A 23,225-nucleotide genomic window follows, 5' to 3' on the forward strand; every position below is an offset into this window, starting at 1 on the left:
TGATCACCCAGTCCCGGGGTTAACATTTGAAACTTAACCAGCAGTGATGGGTTAAAAAAAAAAAAAAAGTTACACTGGACAATTTACTAGAATGGGAGAAAAAAAGAACGCAGGTAAAGACCAACACACTCTTAAACCCACACACAGACACATCTAAACGACTGTGGGTCAACAGCTACATCCTGACAGACTCTCACAGTTCAGTGGATGTGAACAAAGCGCGAGGTCTGCAGAGGCTTTAAACTGAGGGGCTGTGTTTAGTTGGTGCTGCCATGGGCGACGAACACGAATCTAAATGTCCTGAGCGCCAACTGGTCCTCTGCCAGTAACCTACTGGCCCTGCCCTTGTTACAGTGTCCAAAAACCTGTTAAAACTTCACTCAAAAAATTCATGTCTTTGCACTTCAACTATAAACTTTTGGACAGATAAACCTTTAGCTTTTATGTAGCATACAAAAACATGTTGCTTTTAAACACAGAAAATAGGTATGTTAAGGTTAGCCAACTAATGCTTCAGCTAACTGTTTAACAACAGACACAAATTGATATTTTACATGTAGCTACATGCTTTTCCCCCTTTGTTGTTTTTTTTTACAATTTTTCGACTGAGCCCTTTTCCCCCCCTCTCCGATGAAAGACACTAATCTCTATTTGCATTGTAAACCTCGGCTCACACAGCTTTTGTCAGCTGAGCTGAAGCCCATTCTGGTCAATAATATAAGATATCTGCTCTAATCATGCAGCTCATTTTAACAAGATTGTTCCACCACAGTTAGTCCTGTCTCTACAGCTGGCTTGTGAGCCACAACCTGAGGCTTAGCCTTACCCACTTATACCAGTTGCTGCATGCCTACACTTGATTACATTAAAGCATGGCTGTAACTTAAGTCTTAAGAGGTTTAGGGACCCATTTAATTTCATTATCGTCATTGTTATGGCCTTCAGCTGAGCATCAGAGACAACAAGTCTTTACAGGGGAAATGAGGAGGTAAATTTCAAGGTGAGATGTGGCATGTAGAGCAGGGCGATATGGCCAAAAATATTTATCACGATATATATTTGAAAATTTGCGATAACGATATAACCGACGATATAATTGATGCGAGACAAAATACAACTCCACAACATTACTAGCGCAAAAAGACAACCTATCATTTATTTTCACTTAAACAAGAAGCTGGTTTTTATGTACATTAAAGCTTTATAAAAATGTAACAGTGCAAATGCAAATTCCTTGCTGAAAGTTTAACCAAAAGGCATTTCCAGTAGAAATGGGCTGACATAAGAGGTGCTTTGCAACATTAAACTGTAGTGTGCAGTACGTATTTTTCGGACCATAGGGTGCCCAGGATTATAAGGCACATTACGCGAAACAAAGCAGTCAGATAAATCAAACTTTATTAAACTCATTCTTCTTGCTTCCTCCACTTCTGTACCATTGATTCATTAATGTTGAATTCTCTGGCAGCTGCTCTATTCCCATGTTGTTGCAGTATATGACTAACCTCGTATTGTGGATGGATTATCTCAGTTGTTCTCCTGACTGAAGATTGGTCCTTTTACAGCATCCTGCCATGCGATTGCATTTGTCTCTAACCATGAGGAACCTTAACGTTAACTTTTATAAGTGGAAAAGTGTTAGTGTTCGTCCTCCAGCTTCACTGTTTATGTTATGCTAACATAGCTGTGTCGCTAGCGATCACGTAGCACATTATTATATACCAGCTAGCCCAACTTCAGTAACCCTACAAACGTCACTGCTGTTTAGTTTCCTGTCTTCATTTATGTTGGAAGTGATAGCAGAGCTGTACGTTTGATTTTTTTCAGAAATCTCTCAGTCAGAACATGCAATATCATGCTTAGGTAACTAGCGAAACTAGCGAGCTAACTTCCGCTAGCTTCCTGCTAACTTCTAACTCCGTTAAATGTAATACATTTTGTTTTCATGGATGCCTGGAAGTTAAACTTCAGTTACACCTGGTAAAGCAGCAATGCTGATCGTTTTATTAAAGATGAAAGAATTTAGACAGTTTTTAACTCTTAGTGATGCTGCAGTGTTCGTTTGACCTGAAGAGACGGAGTTTAGGACCCAGATTACTCCCAGATTTAAGGGCATCTTAGTCCAACGGCCGCTTGCATGTTCTGCAAAAAAAAATGTGCTTTGTCGTGTATCTGACGGACAAACACCAAACCAGTTCCACATCACTGAAGTTGCACCATTTTTACAAACCAATTCTGGTTCATCTGTTTCACTCAACAATCGGCCATGTGCGTATGAAAACAAAGGCACTGCGCATGCGCGTTTTACTCATATTCTATCGCGATATTTCATTTTCCTATCGTTGCCTAACATTATACCGGTATTACCGTGAACGGTATAATATGGCCCAGCCCTAGTGGCATGGCTTTTGATTTTGCAAGCTCCTCCACTTTATGTTATTAAGTGGTTAATGCACAAGCTAAGCTCTTACAGCAGATATAAACAAAGTCAAAGATACTTCTCTCTCACTTTGATCCCCAGTGCTAAGCTGTCAGCACATTAAAAACAATGATTCTGCTACATACACTAATAACAACCACAGCAGGCAGGTTCAGCAAGTCCTCACTGCAAGCCTTTCGGCCCCTCCCATCAATGCACACCTACCATTTAAAACAGACTGTTATGACATAATGGGCTGTTCAAATAAACCAGGTACAGTACAATTAATATAATGTAGTCAGGGAGGGATACGACTGTGCAACTGTTTCACAATACACCCTCTACTGCCACCATTTTTCTGCACGAGTAAACACTGACAAGCAAATGTTCTCGGCTTTGAGTTCCTTTGTAGAAGTCTGACAGCGCAAGATGGCCTTTTTTATATAAACATAAAGTTTTGGCCTTAAACTGTTAAATTACCTTAAGAAGTCCTTTTAGTCCTTAAAACCAACCCTGTATAAAACAGAACCATGAAAACTGTTGGTCTGCAAGATGAGTTCAGCTATTTTTCCATGATGTCTACATATGAGGCGTTTTTGTTGACACACACCTAACCAAATATCCATAGGCTTGTTGGGTTTAGCAGAGAGAAAAAACAAAAACGAAACCGTCATGCCCAATTTGAAGCATCTATGCACATGCATTTGTCACTAGAAAACCCATTACAGATGAAAACTGATCTTCAGTAAAACTCTGTGGTAACAGAATTACATTTAGAGGCATCATTATGAGAAAGCTCAATTATGCTTTTCAGGGTACATTTACCAAATAACCAGTCTCACATATGGCAAACTGAAGTACAGTTTACTAAGATCAGAGCTGTAATTTTAGCTGGTGGAACCACAACACAAAACATTCACCTCTTCCTAAGTGAATGGTTGTCTACACTTTCACTGCAATTTGCATGCTCCTATAGCGACTCTCTCTGACAATGCAAATCATTTTAAAAATACACTTGCATCCAATTTGGACAGGCGTGCGTTTTACTTTCATATGAAACTGGCATATCATAATTCTGCTACCTTACACTCATGTATGAGGTGTGAATCAATATGAATTATTACATTAGACAGGTGATTTTTTGTAATCAGATACGTTGACTTCATGTGTACGCTAATAGGAGAAAGGGTTTTCTATTCTATGTAGACCCCCTCCATTTCATCTTGTGGGGTAATTTATTGTCATCATCAAAGTAGATTATGGTTCGGATAACAATTTGGCAAAAAAAACAGTCGCTACTTTATGATTTGTGATGGTGATAATTAACTGAAAGAGTGTAGGGTGAACAGAAGTTAACCAACTTGCAGAGAAGAATATTAAACACTCTTAAGAGGTAAAATAGTGTTCAGCGGAAAAAAGCTAATCAGATTTAAAAGAAATGCATTATTAAAATTGATTAATGATGACCATTACCTCCACTGACCTTTGACCTAACTGACGCGCACACAACTGACACCACAGTTCGTTCATTCCTAGATGCATATTTCCGGACTTTTGATTTCTTCAGGACTGTTTGGCTATTGCATCACACAGTCTCACAACGTATCACTGTATAACCATACTGTCATTATAGTGGTAGCATTATAGGAGCTGCTCCATTCCTAACCTTACATCCCTGCAAACATCAAAGGTAATCAAAACATTTCTAAAACTCTTAACAAAAACCCAAAGTGCCTGCAGCAAAACAACACTACAAATCACACCACAGAATCGAGACAAACAGCAAAACTTTACAGTAAGGCAGCGCAGGGCCGTTATATTACTTAGTGCAACCAACTGTGCAGCCCCAGAGGGACAAACAGGAAAGCCCCAGCAGAGTAGACTCCAGGTGGGGAGAGACAACTGACCGCATTACAGGCTCCACAGGGGAGAAGTGGCACTCGATCCACTTAGACTGGGACGGCAACATGCTGCTTGTTCTGGGAACTGTTTTGTAATTAACTGGGCAGGTCCAGGCAGTTGCCTGTTTTGCTTTCATCCTTCCATTAAAACCACTAAATGTCTATCTTTGCAAAGGCAAATTTTTCAGGAGTTATTTGGCAACAAATAACAGACGGTACAAAACAGAACATCTCCAGAATCACTAGTTTCTGTTGGAAAATGTCCTACCATAAAAACTGTGTTCGAAACCAACACTTGAGACCAATTCAACCCCTGTTTTACATGGAGTAGCAACAGCATAAAATAAATTATTCCCCTCATAAATGGGATACTGGGGGATGGTATCCGGAAGCTCAGCACAAACAATCATCACAAATAATGACGAGGCACTTGTGTGTCTTTAAGGTTGAACAAGGAACACAGGCGAGCAGCTGAATATGAGGATACCAAAAAAAAAAAAAGAAAAAACAGATATGAGAAACTATACTGCCATTATGAGTCATTTTTATAATTACTATGGATACGGACAGACTGGAGGGGAGAGAAAGAGATTGGTTTCCCCATTATGTCACTGTCAGTGCCACTTCACCATCTGGGTGTGAGCGGCCTTCTTCAGCATGAATACAGCCGCCCACATCAAGTGCATGAAATTAGAGGTGAAGCAGCCTGTCCGTTTGGTGAATTGATTGGAACAGTACTGAATCGCTGAGAGCCGTGACTGAGCTGTCCACTGAATGTCTACAAACAAAGAGCAGGCTTGACAGCGTTATAGGCCCACTGCCCTTTTCCTTGGAACCTGACTGTCAGTGAAGCTCTTCTTTCATCGATCCACTGTCTCTGCAGGAGGCTTTGATGAGACACCAGACCGTTGGACGAAGACAGGCCGACTGGCTCTCTCCCACCTTCTCCATCTGTTTCCTTTTCTATGATAGAGAGAGCCGCTGCAAAAAGATATCGTCACTCCTCCCAGCATGCACGCTACAGAGGATGGCCCGTGAATGTGTGCGCGCGTGCGCGTACCTGTGCAATGGGCGTGATGCTCTATGTTTGTGAGCCCCCAACACAAAACCTGCTCATTCAAACTGAGGTGAGAAACAATTGCGCCGCAAACATGTCCTGAAAGCCGGTAACAGCAACGTCACGACGCGGAATATTTTCCAGGTCAAAGAGTGTTTGGCGAACACAAGATGATGCTGATGACCTGCAGGTGTTTGCGAGGCCCGCTGCACTGACTGACAGGTGGCACCGGGCAATTAATGTTGCTACGCATTTGGGAGTTAATGGAAACATTTAAATAGTCTTTAGCGCCTTACCTCAATGCCACACGGACAGAGCTTTCATCCTGTCCCGTTGTCATGATTCCTTATGCAACAGCAGGTAGAAGAAAAAATAATAATAATAGTGCGGATTTATCTGCGTTGGCTACTAGCCCCGGCAAAAAAAAGGAGTGCGCACTATACTCCCGCTGGCGAGCGGATCACCTCGACTTCAGCGCCGCCATTAAAAAATAAAAAATAAAACCCACAACAACCTATCTTAACGGTGTTTAAACCATGATATCGGGGAAGAGCCGCGGTGGTGTGCCCGCGTGCTGCGTCTACGTACGCTGCATCTCTGCGCAACTTGGCCCTGATGCTCCGACTCGAGCCCGTCTGCACACTGCCACTCCGGCTGCTGGTGAGCCAATGGCGCGCGCGTACGCGTTCATTGGTTCAAACACACTCGCACATGTGCGCGCGCCCCTCGGTGCCTCGCCGTTCCTCTCTCCGCTCCGTTTAGACACTGGGAGGGATCCGCAGTGCGTCAGCAAGCCACGCCCTCTCCGGGGAGTGAGGCGATAGTAAGAATCACTGTATTATTTTTCCCCCCAGTATATTGGAGGAGTACCAAAATCTGCATTTCCACATTAATAAAAAGCGCTCGTGACACAGTCCAGAATGAATCTGTAGCCCAAAATGTACATTTTCCAGACAGTTATCATCGTTTTATGATAGAAAATGTTGGGACAATATTAATTTAATTTTAAAACTTTTTTTTTCTGTGCGTCTTAGAGAAATCACAGCACCATGAACCGCTTTACAGCATCAGCCATTTGGCTTTCAGGCATGAAGTCATGTCAGCAACGGCAGAGAATCTACCAGCAGCCTTCTGATAGCAGTAACCTTGGACTACCACAAGCTTCTTTTACACAAATGAAAGTTTCGATAGCTTAGCAGGTAGATAGTTGGACTTTCATGTGACTACAAAAGATGGGCAAACACGAGTCTCTATAAGAAATCCTAAATGACATCAGTACATATTTCGAATTCAATTTAATACCATATCAAAACGTTTGTTTTAAGCAATTTTACAATATCATTTAAATTACCAAATAAATAAATGGCAATATTCTATTGTTTATTATTTAATATACTCTGTAATCATCCCATTTTAAAAAAAAAGCAATCATTTAGTTTACAGATAACAAATATATGAATCCATGTTCCCAGTAGCAATAAATATAAAAAAGTCACTAAAATTGCACTGGCAGATAATCTATTTTTTAAGCTCACATATAAAATAAAGGGTTTTTTGTTGTTTTTTTCTTTTGTTTTTCTTTTGCTCCCTGCTAACGTTCATCGCGACTATTTATTCTCTTTAGTTGTTTTTTTACTGCCATCTTGTGGATTGGATAATCACAGTGCCACACGAAGGAACTGTAGGGGCCAACACTGCATTTATGTTTCTTAGAAAGAGTGGAACACATCTGGTCACAATGGAAATCAAATCCTACGACTGCACAGAAATAACTGACCTGATGTGTAATTTGCACCCCTTCTCTAATATAAACATAACCTGACGTCTACAGAGCCAAAACTGTGACTCAGCAAACCTTAAGACCAGGTCAGGATTCGATATCCCGTGGCTGCATTGTTAGATTTTGGATCATATGCAAGTCTTTTTTTTCATACATTTTTATTTTTTCTACAGTGTCAGATTGTTTACAAAAACTCATCCTAATGAATTTAATGCCACCTTCCCACCCCACAAACACCTGTAAAAGTATTATATAGTTACTCTATTACATATTTTATATTTATATATTTACAAGTTCTTTAATTGAAATAAACTTCCCATCTTATCTACAACATGTTCTAGTTTTTATCCCTTTCTCATGCCATAACGAAAAATTGTCTTTACCCGACCAAAATCTGGATTGTTCCAAATGTTTTAGTTTACCTGGGATAAGTGAAGACTTTTAACACAACCAATTAAATACAAAACATCCTGAATGTTCATCACCTGGTTTGCCACAAAACAGAAATGACCCAGTGACTACTGATTTTTTCCATCAACTCAACATTTACCAGCAGTTTCAAGATCAGGGTCTCCTTGTGACCAAAAACACCAAAACACCATCCCAACTTTGCATTAAGTATTTCACCTAAAAATGGGCTAGAAATCAACCACTGTTATTATGTTAAAAATCATATGTGATTCTCCTTTGCCAACATTAAAGTGGCCTGAGATTTAAAGCAGGAGTGCACACACACTTTAAGACTGTGGGTGCCGGTTTAGTTCACTGGGATGAGCAGGGGACCATATGACATAATGCAACGTGTACACTAATGTCAAATGGACTCTGAACAGTTCAAAGATCACTCACAACAGTAATAAAAACTATAAACTATATAAAACCGTACAAGAAACACATAAAAAGACCAAAGCTGCCTTTCCCCACACTCCCAAATTACACAGAGCACATTTATGTGGACATGGACAGTCAGAAGGATCTTTTATATTATTAGCTTTAACTATGTAGGTCCTCTAGAGTAGGTAGGGGGCATCCCATGGTTTTCTGGGCCACCCTCGGGAGCGCCTTGTTTTGTGCCACTGTACAAGAGGAAAACCACACACAGAAGTAATATATTAAAATACTCTGTGGAGCAGCAGTAGGACACCAACAGCCTCTGGGAGATGTTCTTCCTCAGGATCTTTGGGAAAGTCTCTGTTATTCTTTGTTTCAGTGTTGTGAGCACTTCAACAATTTTTCATGCCGTCTTAGACTCTTAGAAATGATGTCATGTTACCATCTTCAATTACATTTGAGCAACACTCAAATGACCTTTTCACACAAAAACTGACTGACTTCACAGATCAGGCTCTTTTGACAAGTTTATTTATCAAATATGACATTGGTGAAAAGAAAACAAAACACACATATATTGTAACTTTGCAAACAGTTAACTTTTCATATACAAAATGCTGATCCATTTATCCATAAAATTCATTTATGGCCTTTTAACCTGAAATGCTTTCCCCTCGAAGCTGTCAAGACAATCAGCTCTGTTCACCTGAGGAAAAACTCTGTCTCATATAAAGGTGGTAGTGTCATGAGTCTATTCTTTTCCCCCAGCACAAGAGGGAAATCCATTCATTTCAAACAAAAGCAGAATGGACCTGTAACTACAGATCACGTAGTTTTAGGTATCAAGCACTTTCATGTTTCCATGTGGAGGTTTTGTACAATTTCCAAATACATCTTAGCCTGTGCTTGATGTACAAAAAAAAATAAAAATAAGGCCGCATGAAAAATATTTAATGAAAAATCAATATTTGTAAATGCCAGCAGTGCCAATAAAGCAAACTGGTACTTATCAAAGTATCCCAGTGTAAAAAGGACATTCTGTACAAAAGCCCTCTGTGGGACGTTGTTCTTGGTCACCATTATCTCAGCTGCAACAACAAAGATATGAAATTGAACATTTTGAACATCAAAAAGGCATTTTTCTTTGTACAGTAACATAACATCAAAGTTTGTAGCACTTTAATACCTCGATGCATTACTTACAGTTATATAGGCTATGGCACTGTCTGACTCCACGGCTCCATAGTTTGCTTGGCTGAATTCCAAATCATGCTAAAAAAACAACAACTTGCTATAGCAATCTGGCACGTAGGAAACATTTTATTTATCACTTAATTTTATTATTTATTGAAAAAATAAAAGACTTTAAAGTGCAAACTCACCCACTTTCTAGTTGACAACAGAAACACGTGATTAGTATTTTTGACACCAGCTTTGATTGGAGGACTAACCCCATGTTAATGATTTCAAAAAGATGTGCAAACGTCCAAGTATGGCAGAAATCAGTGAAAGCAGTTTCACAGATCTTCAAATTCTCAAATCCTTATCATTTCACCACAATCAGATTTCTGCCCGTATCTCGTTTTTGTAGTTTATAAAAGATGGATGGTCAGACGGAAATCACGCAACTTAATGGAATTAAATATGTGAGGGTAAACGATGAGTCAGCAACCAACTGTGTGGTTAAAACAACAACAACAAAAGGCTTGTTTCTAAAAGGTTTCTCAACAAGAAAATGGAAATATTTCACTCATTTTCATTGTGGTCTGATCAGTTTGTAAAACAAGGATTTTCTGATCCCAGCAACACTGTCACAGATTAACTGTGCCCACAGCAATACTGCGTAGACACCAGTCAGTATTCCCTTTTTATTAGTGCATAAATGACGATGAGAAATAAGGAGGATATTCAAAAGTAAGAAATGCAAAGCAACACGATTTCCAGGTGAGATAAAGGCAGAACTAAAAAGAAATTTGAAAAAGTTGCTTAAATGAAAGAAAGCACCAGTTAAAGTCAACCCCAGGGGAGCTCTAGCCTGCGTTTGGTCCCATTCGATCACACCCACCAGAGGGAACCGTGAATACCTTTTCCTCCCCGCAAGAGCAGCCATCCCAGGAAAACCAAAGGACAGAGTGGAAAGCGAAATCATCCCAGTCTACTCTACATCTGAGGCGTCGTTGTCAGAGGGGAGGTAGTTGCTGCCTTTTACCCGGATGTATTGGACATGACGATTGCTGTTGGGTGAAGGCTCTCCACAGGAGCAGAGCTGACCTGCGAACAGGTTCTCAATCTCTTCCAGCTGTAGGCCCTTTGTCTCTGGGAGGCAGCCCAGTACAAAGATGAGACCCAGCATGGCCAGGCCCGTGTACAAGAAGAACGCACCTGGAATACAGGGATTTTGGAAATTAGGCTCAAAACTATGAAGTTCTTGGCTGTAAATTAAACTTGATAAAGTTGTGTGAATTGTTTATTTAAATAGGAAAAAACACCTAATAAACAAATTCAATTCCTCTAAATAACCTTAAAATAACCTTAAAAAGCTATGCACACTGCTCAGAAAACTTAAACACAGCATCAAGTTAAGCTTGCAGGATATTGATGTGGTCAGTTAAGTAGCAGAGGGGGTTATTCATCAGTTTCAGCTTCTTTGGGGTTAATAAAATTAACATCAGGTGCACTAGAGGGGCAACAATGAGACTACCCCCAAAACAGGAATGGTTTTACAAGTAGAGACCACTGACATTTTCCCTCCTCATCTTTTCTGACTGTTTTTTCACTTGTTTTGCATTTGGCCAGGGTCAGCATCACTACTGGCAGCATGAGATCATATCTGGACCCTATAGAGGTTGCAAGAGGTAGTCTAGCTCCTCTAGGATGGCAAATCAATATGTGCTAATGCGGAAGGTTTGCTGTGTCTCACAGCAGTCTCGAGAGCACAGAGGAGATTCCAGGAGTCAGGCAGTTACTCTAAAAGAGCTGGACAAGGCTGAGAAGGTCCTTCAGTAGGACCCATCAGCAGGACCACTATTTGTTCCTGGCGGGATGGAAACTGCCAGAGCTACAAAATGACCACCAGCCAATCACTGGTGTAAATGTCTGACCAAACAACCAGAAACAGACCTTATGAGGGTGGCCTGAAGGCCCAATGTCCTCTAGTGGGCGCTGTGCTCACTGTCTGGTACCATGGAGTCTAAGGCTACTTTCACACTGCAGGCGAAATAGCTGGAATGAAGATCGGGAAAATGGACCAGGCTGCCGCATCATTTTTTTCACTTTTTCAGGAGGTGTCTTTGAATAATTTTCATTTCCATCAAACAACTCGGGATGCTTACGTTCCAAACACATTACCCAGTCCATATCATTTTTTCCTTGGAGGTCTGATCCTTTAACTTTTTTTAAAGAAGTATTTAACCCAATTAACCACAACTCAACCAGCAATAAAAATGTCTGTCCCTTTCTTTTTTTTTGCCAAGTTTTATACTTTTAGCGTTTCCAGTTACTTAATACCCTAAAACACTTTAGCTGCTATCTTAATGCAGTCTTACCATAATAAGTAAGAAACTCTGCAACATGGAGAAACGTCAGAGACACCAAGACATTGAAGATCCAGTTCACTCCAGCTGAACAGGCGTTGCCAGTACTGCGCGCCCAAAGTGGGTAGATCTCAGAGTTCACTGTCCAAGGCATGGGGCCCATACCTGTAACGTGTATTGTATGCATTATTTTATCACATTAGACATGTGTCAACGACATATTAGCTGTTGGTTAGCCTTCATGATTAGGATAACACTGATAACATTCAAAGAGGTTGAGTATGAAGAAGCATTTTCCTACATCTTGAAAATTTGTTCTATTTCCATAACTCGTTTCTTAGTGTCACATTACAACGCATTAAAAAGTGATGATTTTGTTTTCGAATTTGCAAATGTTTGAATAGACATGATTTGGTATAAAAGATGGACCCAGACTGTTTGAAAAGTGATGCTAAGGTGGAAGCGCCTTTTATAAGGAAGGAATTTATAAGGCAACTTTTAAATGAGATCATGTGTTTTCAGAAAAGTCATTTTCAGATCGGGCGACTCATCGGTAGATGGTTTATTATTCGAACGACAGGCTGTTCATCACAAGTTTTCAGCCAATAAGACAGCAATGCAACAGTCAGGCCTAGTGCTCACTCCTCAGCTTTATAATGCCACTTCACTGACTGTCACGCAGTAGCCATATCCATCATTTATACTGTCCAAGTTACCTCACAGTCAAACTAAATTAGGGGAATAGACTCAGCACGTTTAGGTTCAGCTGCAATAACATGGGGATGGCTATGAACTGAGAAATAATAATTTAAACAACAAAATAAAAACAAATACAAAAAAAAAACAAGAAGAAATTAATTTTAAACCTGGAGCAAAGAACGCAAGGTAGAGGATGAGGCCAAAAAGAACAATCCAGGAGTAAGACGAAGGACAGTAGTTGTACGCCCAAATTGGATTGTCGCTTGCTTCTGTTCCATTGGAACACCTGGATTAAAAACAAAAATAATAATAATAAAAAACAGAAACCATATTGTACTTCATAAAGCCACCCTACTGTTTTACATTTAGACTTTATTTAATTAAACATAATGTTATCAAATGTTTTACTTACTTTATTTTCATTGCATTTAGATTTTTACTTATTTTGCTTCTTTGATTTACTAAATTTTGGGATTGAATACTTGTTTCATTTTCCTTTTATTGAGCTAATCATCTCAACTTTGGGGGTAAATAACACAGATTAGCTTAAAAGTATTTGAAAAACAATCTATTACAGTGCAGGTCATAGACAGCATTGTAATATTTCAAGCACTACTTTTAGTAGTATTTTAAAACTGGACCTTCAAATAATGTTCACAGACACATGAACTGAAGGTCAGGAAGAGACGTGCTCTCACACTCTCAGATACGCAACTCAAGCTTAAAACACACAACACATCACCACACCTATGACGTAACACTGGATCCTGTTAATGTGACACAGACAGGAAGCTATAAAACTCCACCCTTCTGTTCCTTCTAACAATTGTCTTACAACAAAGAGGATCATTCAAGTTAATAATGGAGAGTTTTATCTGCATCTGTTCTGTGTTTTGTTAACATTATATATGTAAAAGATGTCTGTTGATGGCATTGCAAGACATCCCTGTGGTTTTTTTGGTTTTTTACCTTGAAATAGATTGCATTAGTGATTAAGCTGAGATGATATTATGCAGGTTTATTTTTTCCATGAGTTTGTTAGCACTATTATTTCACTACTTCTTTATGCACTTTTGATATCATCCATATTTCCATCCATCCACTTAGCAGTCATATCCAAGAAAGAAATCACTGGAACATCTTTTCGGACCTTTACATTTTTTGTGAGCTAATGCATACACCTTCCCTTTATACAAAAACAAAAGACCCCAAATATCTGACCTTCCCCAGGCTGCATGATCCGTGGATGACTGATTGACAGGAACACAGGAAGAGTCGTACACGTTGGTGCCATTTTCAAGGAAACAAAATCCACAATCTGGATCCAGCATGCAGCCTTCACAAGACCTGCAGGACAGAGATGAATGCAAAAGCTTTCACAAAAGACAGCACCAAATCTACTGAGCGGCAGAGATCAGGCCTTTAAAGATTAAGCAAATACAGCTATTGTTGGAGGTAGGAGGAAGAGTGAGGGGTTAAAAATCACCAGAGGATGCATACACGCACTCCAAGAATGAAAGTTAGCGAAATCATTGTCACAACAGTGAAGAAATACCAAGATAAGCATCACCACTGAGCCACAAAATACATAATACAACCAAATGTTGAACGACAACATAGTGTAAACTGACAGGAAGTCGAACTGCCTGCATGCTATGTTGCAATACAAAAACAAATAAAAATTAGTGCAGTGTGATTTTTTTTTTCTTCTTACCCATATGTCCTGCAGGTTGAGTTTTGGGGGTCTAATGGGTGGAGGGTTATAGGAGGAGAGTTCTGGGCAGATAACAAGAACCCAACTGCCAACAGAGCCAGACTCAGACCAGTTCCTGCATCGGAAACATAATGAGACAAACACACTGAGAAAGACGGCAGGGGTGTCTGCAGAAACAAGCAGTTCATTTTCATATACCTGAATAATATCATTGACCAAATATAATACTATTACCATAAAAACACATTAGTTTTACTTTAGAAGTCAGTCTGGTTGCAAAAGTCCCAGAGATGTTTACATGAAAATGACCCCAGTCCTGCCCACTGTAAACACTTTTGGCCTTAGCTACAGTAAGAACACATTTCTATATTTTTATTTTTGATTTGTGACAAATTGTGTTAAATTAACTTAACACAAACACCCCCCCAAACTTAAAAAAAAAATGCATCTATCAATCAAGTAATCTCTATAATTACAAACCTAAAAGACTGCCCAGGGTCAGCTTCCTGCGACCCACTTTCTCAACAAGCCAGACTCCCAACAAGGTGAACACGAAGTTGGTAGCTGAAGTTGCTGCGGCCAACCATATTGCCTGTTTATCATCACGCACCCCAGCCATCTGCACAATGGTTGCACTGTAGTACCTAGGATACAGCACAGGACAGATTTACAGAAAACACACTTGCTCTGATGTAGCGCTTGAGGTTTTACAGCAATGGTTAGCATTGTCATGCGGTCTGAAACTGAACAAAACAAAAAGTCGGCCTACATGACGGTGTTTATCCCAGACAACTGCTGAAACATCTGGAGCCCACAACCAACGATGAGAGCCCTACGAGTCGGCGAGTGCCTGAGGATACGGAAAATAACAGGCCCACCTAAAAATAACCAGGGAAAAAAAAAAGAAGAAAACACACAGTGTGATTAAGCACGCGCACATAACACCTGCTATGTTTCCCTTTTCCTAGACATCGTTTACCTCCATTTAAATCTTTCTCTTCTTCCTCAATGCTGGCTCTGATGGTGTCATACTCCTCATCAATGTTCTGGCCTCCTCTGATCTGGCTGAGAACCTGATGAGCCTCTAGGCTTCGGCCTTTTTGGAGGAGCCAACGGGGGCTCTCGGGCAGAAAAATAAAGCCGAAGAACTGCAGCACAGAAGGAAGGCAGGAAAGGCCCAACATGTACCTAAAGCATGGAGAAGATGCAGCTTCTTGGAATCTGAAAACTCTGGTGCCCTTATTGGCATTCACGGCAAAGATCCAAATAATGGTAAAAAAGGGATAAATCAAATTTAACCAAACTAAACTAAAGCCCTTAGCACAGGTGAGAGAGCATCAAAGCTGCGTACCTCCAGCCGTCTTGTCTCACGTAGCTGAAAGCCCCATCAATCACACTGGCAATGAACTGGCCACCAGTGATAAAAAGGGAATTGATAGTGACCAGCTGACCTCGCAGGTGAGGAGGGGAAACTTCTGCGATGTACACAGGAACAGTCATGGAAGCAATGCCTAAAGGCAAGGAGAGGAACAGTTTCATGCTAATGCACAACAGATGCATTCCCACAGACAATTCATATTACATCCTAACTCTGCCGTATAATTCAGAGCTCTGTGTTTGAATAAGGCAAATATTGAATAATGAGAGTCAAACAAAGGGTTCCTTATAAGGAGCAAAATCATAATGGTGACTTTACCTTGATACAAGCTGTAGTGTTAAATAAAAATAACTTACCTATGCCCAAACCAACTGTAATTCTGCCAACAAGGAGGACCACCTTGTCTGGGGCAAGACTCAAGATGATGCCACCGACAGTGAAGATAAAGCTGGCCACAAGGATACAGATCCTGCGGCCCAGCCACCCGTTCAGGTAGCCTCCACTCAGGGCAGAGAGCGCCGCAGCTCCCACAGTACTGGAAACCAGCAGCTCCTGCCACAGAGCATTCAGGTTCATCTCCTTCTTGAGGAGAATCATGGCTCCAGAAACCACTCCAGTGTCATACCCAAAGAGGAATCCCCCCAAGGCAGAGAAAAACGCCAACAAATAGACAAAAAGCGGCTTGGGGGCATCCCGGTCTGGGAGATTCTCATCCACATGCCTAGATGGAGGTCCTATGAGACTCCGCTCTCCATCGTCCCCGGCTTTCTGTCTCCTGCTGGCCATGAGGTTGCTCATGTGCTCCAAGCTGTACTCATCATAGCTGCTGGACATAGGAGAAACCAGAGGTTAAGCTAACCAGGGGTTGCAGGTCACCACTTTATTAAATCAACCAGGTGAGATACTTCTGTGAGGAAGTGGCGGTGACGTGTACATGGATGCAGTCATGTCCCATTAAAGCAGATTACAAATCATAATCATTTTTTGTTGTTGTCGTTTTCCCCTCAACAAAATAATAGCAATATTTTCAGTGCAAGACGTTCAGCTAACCTCTAAGTTAAATTCCAAACCTTGGGTGTGTTTTTAGGTGTCCAGCTCGAAAAAGCAACAGGAAAGAAAGCACCACGTCGTGATTTTAGCAGCTATACTAGCTAACTTTGATGACGACATGTCGTGACTAATTCCTGTGGTTAACCGAGCGCCAGATTCTGCTGTGTCGCATATTTCGGAGTCGCGTCGTGGGAAAGCTGCTTAAACAGTGTAGGTTGATGACTTTAAGCTGACTTTAGATGTTTTGTTCACCACTGACAGCGCTACTGCTTTGCTCTGAGTGCAGCCATGTTTGTGCGTGAGGTCACGTGCCCACCCGGCTACAAAAACAATGTTGTTTCTTTTTTTTCAAACAGAGAGTTTACGATCTTCCTACAGCACCGTGCCAAACTCCATCCAAAATGTCATTTTTAACGAATTTGTGCTCAGCGGAGACTTTTGTGCACGTAAAACCAGAGTTGACAGCACATGTATTGTCTACTCGAAAATTCGGCAGAGATGTGAGTGAACAATTTTCATTCAGATCACTTTTCCCCATCTATTTTTCATTACTTTCATGAGTATTTCCGAATGTAACTTCTACTTCATTTATTCTTATAATGCTAAAAGTACGGAATGGTAAGTGACCCTTGTGCCCCTCGTCCCCATAAGTCATCTGTTTGCAATAAAGTCAAATAAGTCGCATTACTGGACTTTAGCCTAGGTCACCTTAACTATCTGTGAAAAAAAAAACCATACCTCTAAAAAAGCTGCTTTCCTCCAGCGCACAGTGCTGCTGTGGATGTGTTCTTCAACAAACAGGAAGTCTGTTATGTGGATCATATGATATTATCCCTGAAAAAAAAAAAGTAAACACGCCCATTTGAACTGTAAAATGTAACCCAACTGGTTCTTTTTATGGTAGTCGTGATTAATGAGCCAACACAGCAGGAATTTGCACTGGCCACAAAACATGGCAAAGATTTCAACTGTGAGCACTTTTTTATGCGCTATCAGTAAGTTTGGGCAGATTTAGATGGATACGTTTCGCGAAGGTAAATATTAACTGTTGCTTAGCTACTTTCGTTTTTGTTTTCTTATGTATTTTTACCCCCCAAAATATGATTAACATTCTTTTTTTAATCAAACAGACACTTGACAGATAAAGACACGTTTTCCACTGGGCTTTCCTACATATAAATTGTGCAAAGTTGGGTGATCGTGGCTCAAGAGTTGGGCGTTCGCCTTGTAATCGGAAGGTTGCCGGTTCGAGCCCCGGCTCGGACAGTCTCGGTCATTGTGTCCTTGGGCAAGACACTTCACCTGTTCCCTACTGGTGGTGGTCAGAGGGCCCGGTGGCGCCAGTGTGCCCGGTGTCCTTAGGGACTAGTAAAGCGCTATACAAATACAGGCCAAAAAGCAAAACCCATCTAAACCGTGGTCTAATGTATACTTTAAAACGCATAAAGCATTCTTGTGTCCTAAAATAAAATTTCATGACTACAATCTTTAAACAACAAGTAAACCGGAGTTTTTTTTTCTTTATTTATTTAAGTAGTCTTCAGGAATAGTTCTGAATGATTTAAAAAAAAAAAAAACGGCTGAAAAGTGAAGATATTTAGGCATATCACTGGTGGTTGGGGGGTTGTACCCAATGCTGAATACAGGAAAAATAAGATATGACCACTATGTCAAGCTGATATTCTGTGCTCACCGACTGTCATCCAATCCTCAAATCAGATGGTGCTCTCCTTGCCAGGGAACAGCTGGACCTGAACCACAGCTTCTAGGGACACTGGAAGTATACACTATAACATACTTTGTACTTATGCTATACAACTTAAACAACATAGTTTTCAATGATTTCTTGTTTTAAGCCTCACACTCATTTACTTTCCTCTCTGTGGGAGAAAAGGGTCCACCCAATATCTCAAAAAAAGTGCAAAGGTAGACAGCATAGTATGGTAAACAATATATATTTTATTCTATATGTCAATGGAAAATTGTATTTAGTAGTCAGTATAATCTTTTAGTGATATAAGTTTGCTTATGGTAGGATGCTGTTTGTAGTTATTTGGTAGTGACAGGATGTGTGATTTTTAGCAGGCTTGGTTCACCCCCACATCCTGGGAGCATGGGAGAGGTCGTACCTTGTTTTATTGTTTTAACGTAGCTATGTCTGTTTTAGTCTAAGTGCCTTAACTGCTGGACTTCCTCACCGTGCCATCTAGGGTGGGGGAGACTACCCTCTTTATGACCAAGGATGTACCTTTTGTGCTTTCATGTTTTATGACCCTTTGATCAGCAGGACACACACACACACACACACACACACACACACACACACACACACACACACACACACACACTGAAGTATAAATAAAGACCGGGGCAGTTTCTTAGTGCGAGTCTCAGTCTGGAGGCTGCCCTTGCTAGCAAGAAGTTCTGTGTGTTTCTCTTCTCTGAGTCTTTACTGAAGAAGTGTTTTAGAATATTTTCCCTAACACTATATATCTATATATTTTTCATAGCTGCTTTTATTATTATATTATCATGATCAGAAACTAATCCCACAATATCATTTGCATTGGTAAGTTAAACTGCATAAAGAAATTATTATTTACAATGCTGCAGTCTGTTCCATGCAGCTACATTTTCAATAGAATTCACTGGAGAGCAACCTGTTGAAATGATCCCATATCCATCCATCAGTCTACCCATCCATCTATCTTCTTCTCCTTATTTGGGGCCAGGTTGCAGGGGCAGCAGCCTAAGGAGAGAAGCCTTGACTTCCCTCTCACCAGCCTTCTCCTCCAGCTTATCCCAAGGAACACCAAGGCATTCGCAGGCCAGCCACCCTTCAGAGAAAGCTAATTTCTGCCTCTTGTATCTGTGATCTCAATCTTTTGGTCACTACCCAAAGCTCAGGACCATAGGTGAGAGTAAGGACGTAGCTCAACCAGCTAAATCAAGAACTTTGCTTTTACACTCAGCAGCAACCGCATCATTGTAGCCACAGCATAAATCTGTCTGTTTATCTTCCACACCCAGCAGTCATCAACAAGACTCTGAGCTGCTTAAACTCCTCCACTTGGGACCGTAACTCATCCCTGACCCGGAGTGGGCACAACATCCTTTTCCAGCTGAGGACCATGGCCTCAGACTTGGAGCCGATTCTCATTCCTGCCACTTTACACTCAGCTGCGAACTGCTACAGTGCGAGCTGGAGGTCGCCGCCTTACTATACCTTTAGGCGCCCCAAGTCTGTCCAGCATCCACCCCCGCCACATGACTTGGATCAGGTGATCAGTTGAGAGCTCAGCACCTCTCTTCACACAAGTATCCAGAACATATGGCCGCAGATCTGATGATACAAAATTGATCATCGACCTGCAGCCTAGGGTCTCTTATTGCCATGTGCAATTATAGACGCCCTTTTGTTTGAACATGGTGTTTGTTATGGACAATTTGTGGTTTGCACAGAAGTCTAGTAATAGACCATTGCTTTGGTTCACATCTGGCAGGCTGTTCCTCCCAATCACGCGCCTGCGGGTCTCACTGTTGTTGCTCACATGAGCGTTGAAGTCTCCCAGTAAGACGACAGCATCCTCAGGCACACCACCTAGAGGCTCCAAGAAGGCCAGGTACTCTGAACCATCGTTTGGTGCACGGGCGCAGACGACAGCCAGGACCCATTCTCCAATTCAAAGGTGCAGGGAACAAACCCAGGAAAAACTCCAACTTATAGGCAGCAAGCCAAGCGGATGCTAAAATATTCTGACCAAACTGTTTCCAATTTTGCACATTAGGTACAAAGCAACACTGAGAAAGTTTTTACTTTGGAAGCCAAATCATATTGCAAAAAAAACAGCAATACAGTGTAACTCTAACAAGTGGGGATGCGTGCATTGATACAAATATTGAAAGTACTGATCCCAGCATTGATATTGCTCCTGTTTCATGAAAAAGCAGCCACGTCTGTGCAAACACCGGTCCTTTCAGCCACCCTTTGCTCCACCCTCACCTCCTCCTCCCTGTGGTTTGTTGCTGTGGAGTCACATGACTTAGGTGCACCTGGTGTCCAGATATTTATAGCTGTAAATGAAAACACTGCAAACAGCAATGCCTGTAGGAATTTCTCTACTATGACTTTATTGAGTCACAACTAGACAACAGTGGCAGTACAGATTAAAAGTACACAGTTTTACTGTTGTTTACGTTCAGTGATGCCATCTAGTATTGTTAATTCTATGTGAGGCTGCTGCTGTGGTGGGATTTTTGAGTTGAGGGGGGGCATTCCACAAAATATTTCTGACCGGGAGCTCGGAACTTCCGACTTATTCAGGAACACAGCATTAGAAAAACAAAATATCGATCATATTACCTATCATCGATTCAATACCAATACAAGCTTTGGTATCGATCCGCCACTTCTAGTATACAGGGGTGATTACTTTGGGAGGACACCTAATTTAGAGATTAACTGAAATAATTTAAAAACTATTTTAGAGTTTGCTTTAGTGTGGGAATTTTCCTCCATCATACACAGCAAATGTCAGTACCAGGTCAAGCTGCATTGTTGTAAATCTGTAAATCAGCAACTGGCATTAGACGCAGAGTGGGAGGGCTAACTCAAGCCACTCGTTAGCTTGTAAAAGTGTAGCTTGAAGTAAACAACAAAACAACAAAAAACCCGTTGGGGGGTAACGTAAGTGCCGTTGACTTGGCTCTCTGTCTGACTCGCTTCCCCTGTCAGAGAGAAAGTCGGATTCTCTCTGACTCTATTTTCAGCTTCCTCTTCTGTAAGCGGGGAGTTTTTACTGCCTGCAGTCATATGATGCGATCGTAGGAAAGCAGGAACACGCCTTTCAGAGAGGACTCGCTTCGTTTTCACATCCAAGCAACATAAAGTCACCGACTCCGCAAAGAGGAACTTATTCTCTGCCACAGGAAAGTTAGCCGAGGACTGTGATGTCGGAACCGAAACTCCGCGACACTGACCGCTTCCCTTGTAGCAACAGCCACTTATAGCTTTCTGTAGCTACTGTATTATTATGCAACACAGCAATTCAGTAATGATTTGTAAAGACATGAGTAACTACAGTGGATTTTCAGTGAGTTATTTATACGCTAACGCTGCGCTCAGTGTGGCCGCTCGAAGGCCGTTGTCGGTTCAGAGAGAGCGCAGTGATTGATTTCAATGCACGTCAAGTCGTCGTCAGCTGGAACAGGGCGCTTTAAAGACCATGGTTAACAAAGAGGAGCTGGAAGAAAGGCTGAAAAAACTTTTGGTGAGGCTGAAAACTCCCCAGGAAGACAGGCAACTGTGCACGCTGATTCAAATCATCCAGGATCTGCTTTTCCTGGCGCACACCGACTATGGTAGGAAGCACATTGTTTCAGCGTGTGCATCATCACGCTGCTCATAAACAGCCATCATTTCCTTTTGGCATTTTTGCATTGCCTTATGAGAATTAGGTCAGATAAAAAAAAATCAAGTAGTATTTGCCCAGTGTGAAATGTGATATGGCATTCAATAATTTTGCATGATCGTTTTTATGGTTTTATTTATTTCAGACCACAATGTAATTCACTGAGCTCTTTAAAAAAAACAAAAACAAACAAACTCTGCTCCTTTTGTGCATTTTTTCCCTTCCATCCTTCCATCTTCTAGTCTATTGATGCTGTATTTCTTTGTTCATATGTCCTACTTTAAGGTTTGTTATACAGCAGGTTAATGATTTAGCTGTTTTTACAGAGTAATTTCCCAGTTTTGGCGATAAATAAAGCATATCTTATCTTAAATACAAAACATAATGTCTTTGGGGTCATACTAAGGCCATTATAGTTTACTTAAGACTAGGCGTGAAAACACATTCAAGTTACCTGAAATCAAATTTAAAATGAGATTTATTTAGATTAGTAGATTTTAAGCACAGACTTGTACCTGCACAGTAAAGTCCTGCTGTAATGCTGCCTTGTTATGCACATTTAAAAACAGGAATGAGGGTAAAAGACCCAGTCACTTTATTCAAAACTAATGGGACTCATCGTGTCTTCTTATCTCTTGTTCCATGCTGCAGCAGCTGAACTGTTTGAAGACAAAGATGTCCACGTGCCCCTCGTGCTGGTTCTGTCTACCCACATCAGCAGCAGAGGAGTCCAGCAGGTAATGAATGACACAACGAAAATTAGCCATTATAATGGCAGGTGGTGCTATCTGTGTGAGGTAAGGTGAGGTGTGTTCAGCAGCATCACTCGCTCTTTGTTGTTGACAAAATCATCTGTGGACTGACGCGCCTACACAAAATCTAGCATGTCTTGTGACTGCTGTGTAATGCTAATTATCAGAGGTAAGACTACATATTGAAGCAAACTGAAAGTGAGATTGTAAGATTCATATTTTCTCAGTACTGTAATGTGTATGCTTGAGATCAGAATCATTACTTTTCATTGGTTTATTGTAATGACTCATTCCCGTCATTTTAATAAATTGTTTGTTCTTCCTTTTCACAGGTTGGCTGGTCATTGCTGTGTCAGCTGATTGAAATATGCCCCACTACACTGGACCAGCTAACCAGACCTTTGGATGAAGCCCAAGAGTGGGAGGTAGAGGGAGTGCACCAGTAAGTGAAGACTCTCTGGCAGCTGTGGGCTTTATGCAGCACCACTCATTTAAATGAATGACTATCATGATGGCTCATGCCACACGAAGGTACATGAAATATATAGGCGTGGTCAAGACAACCTGCTCAAGTTCAAACCAAGCATTAATTTTGGGAGGAAAGGTGATTGGAGTGACTTTGAACGTTGCATGTTGTTGCTGTTGGTTCCAGATGGGCTGGGCTGAGTAATTCATAAACTGCTGGGTTTTTCCCCTCAGA

At 41.1% G+C, this 23,225-nt stretch overlaps 3 protein-coding genes across 16 annotated transcripts in view; 1 reads left to right on the plus strand and 2 right to left on the minus strand.

The window, feature by feature from the left end:
- Positions 1-6,109, minus strand: part of kif21a (kinesin family member 21A) — a 58,045-nt gene extending 51,936 nt beyond the window's left edge. For 3 of the 4 annotated variants that reach the window (XM_085412938.1, XM_085412937.1, XM_085412936.1), the window contains exon 1: positions 5,674-6,108. In XM_085412938.1, the coding sequence (XP_085269064.1) occupies positions 5,674-5,717 (44 nt within the window). In that variant the 5' untranslated portion in view covers positions 5,718-6,108. Of the gene's footprint in view, positions 1-5,673 lie in introns of all 4 variants that reach the window. The other variant, XM_085412939.1, reaches the window with a different exon arrangement.
- Positions 6,110-8,502: 2,393 nt separating this feature from the next.
- On the minus strand, positions 8,503-17,309 carry LOC146665336 (proton myo-inositol cotransporter-like). Of its 9 annotated transcripts, XM_085412946.1 has the most exons (13): positions 17,101-17,309; positions 15,669-16,138; positions 15,286-15,445; positions 14,914-15,122; positions 14,704-14,812; positions 14,415-14,578; positions 13,935-14,049; positions 13,442-13,567; positions 12,388-12,506; positions 11,534-11,686; positions 10,198-10,370; positions 9,192-9,260; positions 8,503-9,076 (listed from the first exon to the last, which is right to left on the minus strand). In XM_085412946.1, the coding sequence occupies exons 2-13, from the start codon at positions 16,108-16,110 to the stop codon at positions 9,068-9,070; spliced, it is 1,848 nt and encodes a 615-aa protein (XP_085269072.1). In that variant the 5' UTR covers positions 16,111-16,138; positions 17,101-17,309; the 3' UTR covers positions 8,503-9,067. The 9 variants fall into 9 exon arrangements, 8 of the variants coding, with proteins under 8 accessions (XP_085269072.1, XP_085269067.1, XP_085269066.1 ...); XR_014912594.1 differs by having other exon boundaries at positions 9,192-10,370; positions 17,101-17,290; XM_085412941.1 differs by having other exon boundaries at positions 8,503-9,260; positions 15,669-16,135.
- Positions 17,310-20,860: 3,551 nt separating this feature from the next.
- Positions 20,861-23,225, plus strand: part of lrrk2 (leucine-rich repeat kinase 2) — a 36,823-nt gene continuing 34,458 nt past the window's right edge. Inside the window, exons 1-3 of one of the 3 annotated variants that reach the window (XM_085412950.1) lie at positions 20,861-21,723; positions 22,425-22,510; positions 22,858-22,967. In XM_085412950.1, coding sequence (XP_085269076.1) covers positions 21,588-21,723; positions 22,425-22,510; positions 22,858-22,967 — 332 coding nt within the window. In that variant the 5' untranslated portion in view covers positions 20,861-21,587. The remainder of the gene's footprint in view (positions 21,724-22,424; positions 22,511-22,857; positions 22,968-23,225) is intronic. The other 2 variants (XM_085412949.1, XM_085412948.1) reach the window with 2 other exon arrangements.

Source organism: Rhamphochromis longiceps, linkage group LG7, assembly GCF_057381845.1.
Source record: "Rhamphochromis longiceps isolate RC_006_pf linkage group LG7, R_longiceps_female_GT1.1, whole genome shotgun sequence".
Taxonomy (NCBI): domain Eukaryota; kingdom Metazoa; phylum Chordata; class Actinopteri; order Cichliformes; family Cichlidae; genus Rhamphochromis; species Rhamphochromis longiceps.